The sequence below is a fragment of the Eubalaena glacialis genome, chromosome 15, assembly GCF_028564815.1.
Source record: "Eubalaena glacialis isolate mEubGla1 chromosome 15, mEubGla1.1.hap2.+ XY, whole genome shotgun sequence".
Lineage (NCBI taxonomy): Eukaryota > Metazoa > Chordata > Mammalia > Artiodactyla > Balaenidae > Eubalaena > Eubalaena glacialis.
In genome coordinates this window covers 63,990,579-64,004,351 of record NC_083730.1, presented here as the reverse complement: position 1 = coordinate 64,004,351, position 13,773 = coordinate 63,990,579, and the positions used below count along the sequence as shown (strand labels likewise).

Sequence of the window (13,773 nt, the reverse complement as noted above, 5' to 3'; positions counted from 1 at the left end):
TGGAGGACAGGAAATAAGGAGACGAAGGTGACGTGCTGAACCCGAGCGTTCTGACGGTAACTCTGGCGACGGTCCCAACGCGGAGGAGGGAGAAACGGAGACCGTCATTCGGATTGCCATTGTCCAGGAGGAGACATGGAGAGCTGCCCTGTGGACGAGGATGCTGGTCATGAGATAGAGAGCCGAGCACAGGCCAGGCGCCCACACAGGAGCGCGTGCCCGGCTCCGATGGGTCTCTGCTGGGAGTGGACCATGACTCGGGACCTGTCTCTAGCCGTCCTCTGAGAAGTGGAAGAGGTGTGAGGTCTTAAGATTCGTCCACATGCTTGCACCCGTCCCCACCCCCTCTCCTGTTAGGTTGCGTAAGGAACTGAAGGTCCAGAGACGGTGAGCCACCCACCAGATGCACCTGCGTCCGTCACCGCTAGAACTGGGCCGAGGGGATCTTCCAAATGCATAGAAGAGAAGATCTTTATCTTTCTGCCTCTAAATAAGCAATAAATGGAATGCATTGCTCCATAGTCGTGTCCCTGTATCTTCTCAGGCAAAGAGACATTTCTATGGAGAGATTTAAGATAGTCGTTTTTAAGTTCTTTTAGTGATGGATACATTTTAACAATGTAGATATCTTTATTCAATCAGTTTGGACCAGGACCACTGTGAAGACACTAATGGTTAGTGGGAATCATCATAGAAGGAAGTCTATAAATACCCGATGATGCGTCAATAATGAAATAGATTTTGCTGTCACCATGGCCACTCCCTGACTCCCCTCCCCAGCCCAGCAGCTCTCAGGATTTCTCTTTTCTCTCACCTACTTATCTACCCTTTTTGGACCGTCCGGAAGTCCAGCATTCTTCTGACGACCCTGCCCATCACGCATCCCAGACACCCACAGACAGAAAGGGTCTCTGGAACACCCTGCTCTCACCAGACTCACACATCACAGTGTTACCATTAGACTGAGAGTGAGTCCTGGAGGGCGAGGGCTGTGATACCACTTTTCTGTGTGTTGTCAATATCGAGAAGCAGTCTTGGATCACAGGAGGTCTGCAATAAGAAGATAAGGAAATGAAGTAATAGTTGGATATTGCCTGGCATCCTAGAATCGTAGTGCCAGAGAGGATGTACACACTTCCTATCTGGTATAGGAATTCTCTCTATAGTATCCAGACTCTTTAAGGAGAGAGAGAGAGATGTTAGGTCGGACAATATTTGCATAGCCCTGTTAGAAAAACTTCCTTACAGGGCAAAACAGTCTTACATGCTATAGCTTCTACCCTTGTTTGTTAGTCTATACTCTGCTGGTACAACACGTAAGCCTGATTGCTCAGTTGGAATGAGCTGTACTATCAACGGGAAGGTGTGGTGTTGATGTGATACAGGGTTTTTTTAAGAGGCACATAATTCAGTGTACAAATAAGTGCGGAAATTACCACTAACTTTCTGATGGGGAAAACAGGTATTTTTAAACTGAGGAATGGTGAGGTTATTTCTATCGTATGTACCAGGTGTGGGGTGAGAAGAGAGAGGATTTAGTAGCTGAAATCTGTCACTTAGGTTAATCCAAAGACTGTCCAGTTTGTCTGATCCTAACTCTAAAAGCTTTCAGTTCTGTGTACTTCATAGAAGAAATCTGCATTTTAATGGAGGACTGCAAAACGATTTTTGGAATGTTCCATCATTCTAAGTGGGGCATAACTCTTTTGTTATCAGGAAATTTTTCTCTGTAATGCTAACTACAGAAAAAAATCTGCCTGGACCTGGGAGAAAAGATCTATGATAAGAGCAAGTTCTAGTATAACTCTTTTCTGATAAAATCAAAGAAAGTTACTTTCTATGTAGCTTTCTGTAAAATCTGTGTTCAGCAGTTCACTAATACTGCCCTGGCCTCGTGATAATAGCAGCAGTAGCTCTGAGAGGTTTTACAAGTGGAGAACCCGTAGTCCTGGAAAACCTTCTAACAGTAAAGAATGGGATGTAAAAGTTAAAGGAAGTTTGCATGGAAAAGCTACGTACAATAGAAAGATTTAAGACTCACTTAACATGTAAACATATCTTTCACTTTGTAGAGTTACTTCTAAGAAAAAATTCACATAAAATGAATTTCTGAATGAATCATATTTACACAATTCCCTATTATATAATCAGAATGTATGTGATTACATAGTAGAAATCAACATTAAAAAAACCTATTTCAGAATTTAACACTTAATGATATAATTAATTTTAATGCTGTGAAAAAATCAAATTGCCCATAAATAAAATTCGACAGAAATATGTCTTACAGAAACTCTAGCATGCAATATCTGGCTTTTACGGCTGAATCATAGAACCGTGTCCAATTTTAATACTTGCCCAATAATGTCAACACTAACTGAATAGCTAGTGCTAAATCCCACCTAGAACAAAGTATGTGCTCATTTAGCTGGACTTAGTAACATGTTACTACGTACCTGACACTTCAATAGTGCAAGGTTTTAATAGGGCTGATTGACAATTCAAACATACATTTCTAATAGGTGTGCAAGGATTTAGTATTAGCTAGATTTTTGAACCAGGGTAAAAACCATCTGGGTAATGCTGGCATGAATTTTATACACACACTAACACACAAGTGTATGATTTTAGGATGCATATATTATGTGTATATTTTATATATATACACACAGATACTATTTAAAGATGTAGTTATATATACAGAAGAGTAATGAAGTATTTAGAGTGGGATGGATCCACCTAGGACTAGCTCATGAATGTGTTAAAACCAGCTGTTTGTATTCTGTTGACTGGACCCAGATCTTTGTTGCATCTGTTTAATATTTTTCTTTGTTTTGAAACAGGTTGTTTGGTATCAAATCAGTCATTCAAACAGACTGTTCCAGCACGTGGAAGATCATAGCAAACCCAGACCTGTCATGGTACCACCATGCCAACCCCATCGTCCTGCTGGTGATGTACTACACGCTGGCCACTCTAATCCGAATCTGGCTACAGGAGCCCCTTGTAAGGATCAAAGGTTTTCATGGTCTTGTCTGCAAAGTAGCCTGGAAACTCCAGGGGAAAGTGTTCATTCCTATCAACTGCTGGCTAATTAGTACTATATGCCAAAATAACTATAGTGTTCTTATTATAGTATTTTGCTTCTGCCAAGAGTTCTAACTGAATACAGATACTATCAGGACGAAGACCAGCTTCCCTATGTTAGCATCACCCCTGGCTGCTCAGATGGTCGGTGGTGAGGGGAGTGGAAGGCGTCGTTTTTATTGAGCACTTACTAAGTGCCAGGCCACGTGCTAGGCTGTTTACATACATTATCTCATTCAATCCCCTGCATAACTCTCAAGAACAGGTACTGTACCCGTCTTAGAGATGAGGAAAACGAGGTTCGAGAGGTAAATCACACATTTACCAAACAGTAAATATGGGATTCAAGCCCACGTTTGCCGACAAAGCTAGGGTCTCTATGACGACACACCCTGTTACCACAGCGACTGGAGTTTCCTAAATCTTCTCAGACCTCCAACCTCTGATGGTGCCGTGGGGATGTCCCCGCTCTCGGTGGTGCCATAACCCCCGGGGGCCCCACCACGGGGCAGGGCTGAGGACTGGGTTGTTCCCTGTGGGATTATTAGTAGAATGTCGCATTTGGGGGACAGGACCAGGGTGGCTTGTGGCCCCTCTCTTTTCCCTTTCTGTGACAGGAAACTCCAGTCTGCTTTTGCTTCCCCTAAATGACCCTGAGAAGCTCAGCTGTAAGGCAGCTGATCCACACACAGGGAGGCAGGTGGTGTAGATGGGGCTGCCGCACTTCACCTCATGGCCACGTGCTGGGGAGCAGAGCTCACATTAGACACCAGCCTGGCACCTGCGATGCAATCCCTCCAGCTCGGGGGCCCTGGTGCCCCGCCCACCTCCCCTCTTTGTCTGCTCATCCAGGCTGCATCCACGCGGTCAGCCGGCCAGGCAACCAGTGTTTATCAAGAGCTAGCGTCTCAGACACTGGCCTGGGGCTGGGGGTAGAGCGTCAGCCCAGGTGCGAGGCCCCGCTCGGGGGGACTGTACATTGTGCAAGAGGAAAAGCAGCCCCCAAAGACGTGAGCAGGCCCAAGTCAGCGCAGTGAAACCCTGAGAGGTGTGTGCCATCCATCCCGGCGGAAGTGCCTCCTGCAGGAAGGGGGTCTGCCCACCTCCCTCCTGTGAGAGGACCACACAGGCATCCTTGTTGGCAGGGGTCTCACGACTCACCTCTCCCTTGGACCCAGTGATGGCAGTGATGTCGTGACAGAATGCTCTAAGGGCTCCTGGAGAACCCCAGTTACCTTCTGTTACCTTTTCCTCCAAGTCTCTTCTAAGATATGAGTGTGCCAGTAAAACCCCTTAAAGTGGTACTGTGTTCGCTTCCGCCACAAACACACAGATGTGGATATGTGTATACGCACACATAAAACTGTGCAAAAGAAATTAAAATATCTCACGGGAACTGTTTCTGAACAATGTCTTAACCAACGATGGAAATGAATTTAAGGCCTTCGGGTTCACAAGGGTTCCAGGTGCCCTTGGCTTTCTCCGTGGTGTGTCAGGCAGGAGCTTGTGCACAGGTGCTGCTGGGCTGTTACAGCCCCTCAGGCCCAGGAGACACTTGGCCTCCTTAGCCACGGGCCCTCTGGGGTGGACAGTCCATGTTCAGGCCACACAGTTCACAGCAGGTCACAAACCGCAGCGTCTGCGGGGTTGTATGGAGAACAGGGCCTGATTCACACCAGCATCGACCCTCAGGGGTCTGTATTTTAAGTGGGGCTGGGACACGGGACTTTTCTCACTGAGGTGCTGGTGGAGGGCAGGTGCCTGCTTCTATCATGGTTCCAGGTGGCCTGGCACGTTTCATGGAAAACGTGAGTTCTACGGTAAAAGTCTATGGTATATGTTTGAGAAAGAGAGAGAGAAGCAGGTGTCTGGAGGTGAACGTAACACACAGGCTCCCCGGGGCATCTGGTGCTCCCCGTGGGTGCTCTGTGTGCACTGGGCCCCGGGAATTGGGCAGTGACACTAAGTGCCCTCCCTCTGCCCCCATATCAACATGTGTTAGTGCCCTTTTACGGGGCATCTTTGTTGGGAACCATCCTCAACCACCAAGCGCGTTCTGATCCTTTTTTTCTCTCAATCAACTGTCCTGGACCAACTGTCTGATTCAGGCCAGGGTCCCGTTAGGCAAGGGAGCTGTGTTATGCATCAGCTCTGTTTTTGCTTAATAGTGAGTGTAAGCTCTAGATGACTCTGCTTTTAGTAAATGTCTTCTTCATTAAAGATTCCCGTGGCTGGGTTCCACAGTCAGGTGTGACTTTTGTGAACCCAGCCCAGCCCCTTCCTCCTGCAGGTTAGAATACACACAGGAGGCTCGGTGACATAACATGAGCACCTGTTCCTGTATTTCATGGGGCTTAGCAGGGATCAGGAACAAGCGATACTGCTGTGCTTCGCGTCTACAGGGTGGCATTTTGGCCATTTTTGAAAGTGTCTGGATAAAAGCCCATGTAGTGTATACGTTACTTTACGAAATCATCCCATGGGGGTAGAGATGGGCAGCTGTGTCTGGTCTCCCAGGCCGCTGAGGGGCTGCTCTGGGGAGCAGGGCTGTCCTGTGGGTTATTCTGTGTCTCAGGTGCAGGAAGAGAGGACCAAGGAAGAGGACAGAGCCCTGGCCTGCAGCCCCGTCCCCATCACAGCCGAGAGGAGGCGGAGCCTGTGGTACGCGACCCACTACCCCACGGATGAGAAAAAAGTAAGCCGCAAGGAACGGGGTTTCTCATTTATTTTGCTGCTTTTTATTATATTGCTGAATTCAGGTCATGTAAGTCCACCTGCAAACCCAGATTGCTCAGTTTACAGGAGCAATCTGTAAGGAATCTGATGATGAAGTCTTAGTGCCCAACATCTGTTCAGAGAAGGGAACCCAGTGCTTCGAAAGGAAACCCCAGGCTCCATGAGACCCAGCCTTTTATAGTTCAGTGCTTCCCCCGAAGTCTCTTAACCCTAGAAAGAGAGAGAGAGTGTTATTAATTTAAAAAAATAATTTTGTATTTAAAACAAACAAAAAACAACAAAGCGACCCCTTGGCCCTGGGCGGTAACAGCTTGGGTGGTGGGATGCACTGCAGAGAGTAATTCCCTGTGTCGGGGTGGCTGCTGCAGTGACGATGACCGCTCACATGGCCACTCGGGACACCGGCCAGTCTGTGTGGACATGAAGAGCCGCAGCCTCTCGCTGTGTCGGGGCCGCAGTGTGGATGCCAGGGACGGGAGCACAGCTGTGTGATTCTTAATCTTTTCACCATTTGTTCACTATTTTCAACACAGCCTAGCCACTGACTTGTTAAAATGGCCCATTAGCAATGTGGTGAAGACAGATACTCACAATTCTCAGACGGGGTCAGCACTTTGCTTCCCAGCACGTTTGGGAATTGAGGAGCAGATTCTCTGATTGACTTGGTGGAAGAGTTTCTCTAAGACACGTGGTCCTAGCTGATGCCTGACTGTCATGGACTGAGAGACAGGGAAACAATGAATGAACTTCTCAGGGAGCTGGCAGCCACGTGGAACAGACGTGGTGCCCGGAGACCTCTGGGGTTTCCGGGGGCGCTTTCCTCCCATCACACGTGTCAGACTGTCCTGCCATCTCACTAAGCCAGAGAGACAGCACAGCAGTTTCCAAAATGTGGTCTGTGGGCCATCTCTGGGGATTCCTGGGACCCTTGCCGGGATCCACAGGCTCGAAACTATTTTTGTAATAATACTTAAGACATTGGCCTTTGGACTATGTTGACAATTGCTCTGATGGTACAAAAGCACCAACCAAGGCAGCAGCACGAACCCCCGCAGCCGTGGTCGTGTCCTTGGAAAACAAAGCAGAAAGGCCAGTTCCACTTAAGAATATTCTTGATGAAACAGGAACAGTCATTGCTTTTCTTAAATCTCAACCTTGAGGCACATACTTTTTTAATATTCTGAGTGACACAAGGGGAGGTCCCCCTGAAGTGCTGACCCCTCGAGGAGGAGAAGCACTTGGCAGGTGAGCGGCCCAGGTCTACGTGCAAGAACAGCTGACAGTTTGGGGTGGTTCATGTGTGGACATTCAGCAGTTAGTGGAAAGTGAATGGAGTGGTCCATCGCTTCAAGGCAAACAACTGACAGCATTTGTTGCCAGTGATAAAATGAGAACTTTTAGTGAAAATTAGAATATTGGAAGACTCGGATTTTGTGCAGTACAGCGTGTCAGTATTCAATGGAGCTGTCTAATCCCTGAAGCACATCACCAGCACGTGCGGTCACAATGTGTGTGTAGGAAAAGGACCCGGTCAAGGTGCAGGATCCTCCAGGGGCTTTACTGATTCCACACACAGCTCACCTTTGGTTACTTCCCATCTTGAGTTTGGGAGAGGGTCCAAGGAGAGGATCCACAGTCTGGATGGACTCCTGAGATACTTCTTTCTTTTCCAACTGCATTACTGGGTGAAGCCAGAGTTCCTTTAACTACTTCAACCAAAACAATACATCACAGCAGATTGAATGTGCAAACAGACATGAGAATCCAGTGGTCTTCTTTTGAGCCAGACATTAAAGATAACTCAAAAGCGTAAAACAATACCACTCTTCACTATTTTTTAAAAATACAGCTATTTGAATAAAATTATTTATGTGAACAAGTTTTTTTCCAATTTTTAATGAATTAACAAGTGAATAGTTTTAATGCCTCAATTTTAATTTCTAGCACAATAGATACTGATGGATAGGACCCGCATAAATAAAAACTCTTTGGGACCTTCAGTGATTTTTAAGAAAGTGAATGAGTTCCGACCCAAAAAAGTGGGAGAACCTTTAGCTCGGCAGATGCTTGTTACTGGGGGAAGCCCCAAACCCCTAGCACTAATAGAGCTAAAAGGCATAATCGTGTCATAATTCTTTTGTTGCAGACAACACACAAATCTTAATCCCAGCCCGCACTGCAGATCAAATTTTCTTTATTATGAAACTTCAATTTCTTGAAAAGTCAATACTTTCAGAATTCTGCAGACGTCTCAAAGTGTCCTAGGAACATAAAACCAAGCAGCTAATTCTATTAGAACAAAACACTTGAAAAAACGTAATCAGCTTTTGTAGTCATGTGGTTAATGAGTGCTTGCTTACTGTCGTGATTAAAAGTTAGCATCGGAAACTGGAAAGGCTTATAAAAACAGCACCCTCCAGCTGCATTATTCATGCCTTTGTATTTTGCATGGCAATTTTAACACACTAGCATCCAGCTAGTTGAAGGGATGGGTATGTGTGTAGTACAACTTTACAGCTGTGTATAAACATCATGATGCTTTCTGCTCACATATTAACATGCTGTCCTGCATTGCTTTTTGCAGCTTTTATCCATGACTCAAGATGACTACAAACCATCTGACGTTAGTATATCCTTAGAATTCTCATTTTTGCGCATGTCAGTGATGTAAAAGGGACATAAATGGAATTAGCCCCTCTGAGTATTTTAATGGTCTATAAAATTTCCATACGTTTTAAAATAATTTTTTTGCAGAAATTGTATCTGGTTTATTGCTGTTAAAACACTGACTCATAAAACATGAGCTCGCGTATAAACATATAAAATGTATTTAAACTTTTAAAAAGCCACAGTGGAGGGTTTGCCTGTTCCATGATTTGAATAAGAAGTCTTGCATGTCCATGGACACACATGTGTATGTGTGCGTGTATATGTTTATATGTATATGCATAAATGAAAAATTGTAAAGCTAAAGAGACAGAGAGAAAAAAACAGGAAATTGTATTTAGTGTACAGAGTGCTGCAACATGGGAATTGCAAGCTGCAGCATCAGGTAGAGACCTGTGGGGTTGCTGTCTAACCTGAGAATTTGCTAAGTCCTGAGAGCTGTGCGGGGTGTGGGGCAGGCAGGGGGGCCCGGGCGAGTCTGGAGTTCCTGTAGCTGGAGGATGGCTGGGGGGAGGGGCCGTGAGCTGAGGCTGGAGAGGAGACAAGAGCAAGTCCTGAAGCCTCAGCAGCCTTTCCAGGCTTCACACTTCATACCGAGGACGGAGAGGGGGGCACGGCCTGGGGTGCAGCAGAGGTGGGCAAGGTCAGGTTTACCTTGTCCTGTGATGGCTCTGTGGGGTGTAGGTTTGGAGGGGGTGAGCAAGACTGTCTTGCTAGTGGGCATCACTGCCGACAATGCTCGGCCTCCCATCGGCTCTGCACCGTCCCGTGTGCCCACCTACCAGAAGGGAAGGAGGCAGGTCCACGCTGGAAACCAGAGCTGCCGTCACAACTGCTTTTGCCCTGCCCCCCCGGCAGGGCCTGCTGGTGACTGTGAACGGCAACCCCGTGGATTACCACACCATCCACCCGAGCCTTCCCCTAGAGAACGGCCCTGCCAAGGCCGACCTGTACTCCACCCCACAGTACCGCTGGGAGCCCGCCGCCGACTCCCCGGGTAAGGAGCCGGGATCTGTCTTTGGTTTATCCTCCTGCTGCAGGAGCTCTGAATCTGTCTTTGGTTTATCCTTCATTGGATTCGGTTCTTCTTCCTTTTTTTTTCTAGCAGAGGTTGCTTGCTTCCGTGGTCAGTCTGATGAAGCTCATTTCCTTAACTTCTGCCTAGATTTTGCCCCTCCATTCTTGCTCTGTGTGTTCTGTCCTTGGGTACAAAATGAGTGGCCTAATCGGGGTAAACTTTGAAAAATAAAAGGTAAAAAATAATTTTAAACAAGTCAACTTGTTTCTAGTGTTAAACCTATGTGCGTATGTGTGTTTTAGTCTCTCTGTAATTTGATTGCATAATCACGGCCAATAGTTTTGCTGGTTAGTGGATGAATGTCTTCAGAAAGAACTCTTTTCATCTAATAAAAAAACCAAGAGCCCCAAAACTTGGACGAGGCCTTTCTCCCTTTTCTCTCAGTTTATTGTGTTGAGAGAAAGCTGCCTGTTACTGGAGATGACAAATACGTGCTCTGTACTGCTTGGGACATTTATGTGAAATTCACATATTTGCATAGATTTTTTTATATAAAATAATCTGTCCCTCTAGAAAAGAAGGAGGGAGAAGATGAGAAAGAAGAATTTGAGGAGGAGAAGGCCCATGAGGAGAAAAGGAGTGTCAAAGTCCATGCCATGGTCTCTGTGTTCCAGTTCATCATGAAGCAGAGTTACATCTGTGCCCTTATCGCTATGATGGTGCGTGCCTACGAGAACCCTTAACTTCTGCCTGGATTCTGCCCCTATATCTTGCTCTGTGTCCTGTCCTTGGGCAAAAAATTAGTGCTGGAGGGATGGACGGTGCTTGCACCCCGCCGACTCCAAGCCCCACCACCTCCTCCCGCCAGCACCGATGTCTTCATCTTCCCAATGTCTTGGCAGAGAATGGTTGCTTATGCTAATTTTTCATGGGCCCTTTATAGTATAGATTTCAAAACCATGTCCTTTTAAATATTAATACCTTTCTCTCAAATTAGCCTAAGTCAGACTGTCCCCTGTTTTGCCGATTTAAAAGGACATACGGGTAGTTTTTCTAAGTGGCATTGAAGGTGTTCACGATTAACAAAGGCCACTTTTATTTCTTTCAGATAATGAGGGTTATAGTCACATCTTGTCTTAGATTTGAGTCTTTATTCCGTTTGAGCCGCAACAAATGTTTACCGATCTAAGCAGCAAGCACCGAGTCCCCGAGGGCTTCTTCTGGTTGTGAGCTCTCAGTTTACCTGCGTTTCTGCTCACCGCCAGGAACGTGCTCCATCTCCAGCATCAGAGCTTCAGAAATCGTCCTTGGGACCAGAGACAGGATATAAAAGAAGGCCAATGTCTGCTCTTCCTAAAAACAAATTTTACTGGGAAAGCTAATTTATTTTGAGAAACTTATTTAACACAGAAGTCTTCAAATTTTGTGGCCAGTAGTGAGATCCCATGGACACCGTAAATGATAAAAAAATGAAAATATTCTATAATTCTAGGGAAAAAAAACACCTAAACACAGTTTCCCTAGGCTCTCAGTCCAGATGTCTCCTGAGAAAACCTGTTTGCACGTCAGCTTCAGCTTCTGCAAGGACCATGGCCATGGCTGAGAGCATTGGGAACAGAAAGCTCCTCGAAATTAAAGATGGCTCTTTTGGGGACTGCAAACTCTGTTCTCTAAATAATATGAATTCTGTGCTCTCTGGGTACTTTTTGACACTTTATAGGTCAATCCGTAATTTAAACTACAGCAAAACTCTATTTGAAAACATCAAATAATTCAGATTCTGAACTCAAAAGAGTATACATTTCTTTTTCTGTCTCTAAAAAGAAGCCAGAGAAATTGGTTTCTTTATGTAAAGAAATAGAGCTTAAAAAAAAAGAAAAACTTGAAATACACATTCAGTTCCTCAGTAGAAAAGAAATCTATTGTAAAAACAACACAGGAGAGCAGATCTTTCGTTAAAGACGTGCTCTTGTCTGGTGCCATTTCAGTTGTTTTCATGGAGCCACAGTATTAATGCTTTAAAAGTGCCTGTCTTCCGTGGAAGTTCCCCCGTGGCAGCAGACTTTTAATCACAGACAGAAAGGAGCAAGGTCTGTTAGAAAGATAGATGTCTTTATTCAAAAACATAAAGAGCGAAATCCTCACAATTTCTTTTTCTCCCTCTTTCACCCAAACAAGGATAGTGTACAGGGGGAAAAATCCACTGGAATTATAATATCTGCGAAGATTAATTTCTTGGGTCCTCCACAAAAAAATGGCCAGGTCAGATCTGAACTTCATCCTGGGATAAAGGCATTAAATATTACCGACCTTTGATAACACTATTTCCAAGGAATACTATCTTCATGAAAATAATTCAGACTTGATAATAGTTGTCAGTCACTCACTTAATTTTAATAAAAGCAATTTTAATTTCCACTTTATAATTACCATATGTTTTAACCAACAGTTTTAAATAACTCTACATTTAAAAAGCTAGCTCTGCTTTAGGACAAATTTGCACATTGTTGCAAGGAAGTATTTGTTTGTTCTGTGCTGACTTTATTCATTTATCTTATTTATCTCAATACTTATCTGCTTTCCAGAAGCAAAACAGACTTGTAAAACATTTCAGACTTTACGAATAACTCTTGATAATTCGTGATACTCAAGAATATGACTGATTTCAATTAGCTTCAAATAACAGCTAGAAAATATTTTTAAAGAACTTTTCACAGAAATTTGGTATCTGGGATTATGGTATGAGAGAATAGATCTACTGAAGTTAATGGTACTCATGAGCCTGATTTTCTAGAATGTTCTAGCAGCTGCCCTTTGAGATGTCTTCTGGATCTGTGGGAGTTTGGTGTGAGTGGAAGATGTCTTGCCCCTTGCAGGGCAGAAGGGGAGGCCGGCCTCTCCATTAACCTGGCTTTACTGTTTGCGGTGTGTGGACACCTAACACTCCACCTCCTCCTGGAGATTCCCTGGTTCCTATCATGTCTGTCTTCCCGGCAGGTCTGCTAAGGGTGACCCCTGAAGCCAGCTTGTGTGCTGACTATGTGGTCCCCGCAGCTTCCGTTTCTGAGCCCAGCTTGGCCACACTCACCCAGCACCCTGAAAAAATAGCTGACCCCAAGCTGGTTTGGAAGAATAAAGGAGAAAGCACTTACGGTTGCTTTTCATTCTGCAAAGCAGGGTGAAAAGGAAGACATTTGGGGCTGGAGGGCAAAGGACGTGGAGTGAAGCCCCCCGCCCGACCCTCTTCCCTCCAGGAAGTCGAGGGCAAGCGCTAGCTCACAGAGGCAGCCTTTCTCCTCACTGTGTCCCCTGCCGCAGCTGGGACGTCCCTCCACGATTTCACCACAACACCCTCCCTCCATAGTGTGAATGTTACTGACCTTTTCCTGCTAGATAACGTCTAACTTAGCAGGGTGGGGCCTGTACGTTGTATTGACCGTCACCGTTTTCTCCTCCTTCCTCCCTGGAGGCATGGAGCATCACGTACCACAGCTGGCTGACGTTCGTGCTGCTGATCTGGTCCTGCACTCTTTGGATGATTCGCAACAGAAGGAAATATGCCATGATCAGCTCTCCATTCATGGTTGTCTACGGAAATCTACTGCTCATATTACAGTACATATGGAGTTTTGAACTCCCTGAAATTAAAAAGGTCCCAGGATTTTTAGAAAAGAAAGAGCCTGGGGAACTTGCTTCAAAGGTAAGTGAATAGCAAAGCAAGAAAACAAAGCATTCAAACAGAACCACGGTAATCAAAACAAACACATCCAAGCAAAAAAGTACAAAAATAGGTTCCAAATATTTGCTGCTGCTTGAAATCATAATGTTTTTCCTAGCCCTCAGGAAAATGTTAATATAAACGTGTGGGCACTTAGAACAATTCCCCCTTCAGCTTTGGGAGAAGAATTGGAATATTAAGGGGTTCTATTTGCTGGGAAAAAATGTTCTTCTTCCCCATCTGTGGAATTCTTCAAAATAAGAACCACTGCAGAAATAACAGGGATCGTGGAAGAAATACATCTTCTTCTGATACTTGTGCTGGTGTCAGGGAAGGACCGGAAATCAAGGACTAGCACCTTGAAGGGGACCACTGGTCCAAGTTGGTTTCCAGCCCAGATTGTCCTGTGCATCTTCCCGGGGCGTCCCAGGCATGAATGCACCCTGGCACTGGACGGCATGCCAGCATCCTCGGGAAAGGAGATTTAAAAGCCAGTGACTTTCAGCTGAAATCAAGTGGGTGCCTGACTCTATCTCAAGTGGAAAGG

The 13,773-nt window shown here is 45.4% G+C and overlaps 1 protein-coding gene across 1 annotated transcript in view; it reads left to right on the top strand.

Annotated features, from left to right (window-relative positions):
- Positions 1-13,773, top strand: part of PIEZO2 (piezo type mechanosensitive ion channel component 2) — a 350,107-nt gene that overhangs the window by 240,027 nt on the left and 96,307 nt on the right. The window contains exons 8-13 of the mRNA XM_061169133.1: positions 2,844-3,006; positions 5,663-5,782; positions 8,408-8,446; positions 9,349-9,487; positions 10,082-10,227; positions 12,978-13,208. Coding sequence (XP_061025116.1) covers positions 2,844-3,006; positions 5,663-5,782; positions 8,408-8,446; positions 9,349-9,487; positions 10,082-10,227; positions 12,978-13,208 — 838 coding nt within the window. The remainder of the gene's footprint in view (positions 1-2,843; positions 3,007-5,662; positions 5,783-8,407; positions 8,447-9,348; positions 9,488-10,081; positions 10,228-12,977; positions 13,209-13,773) is intronic.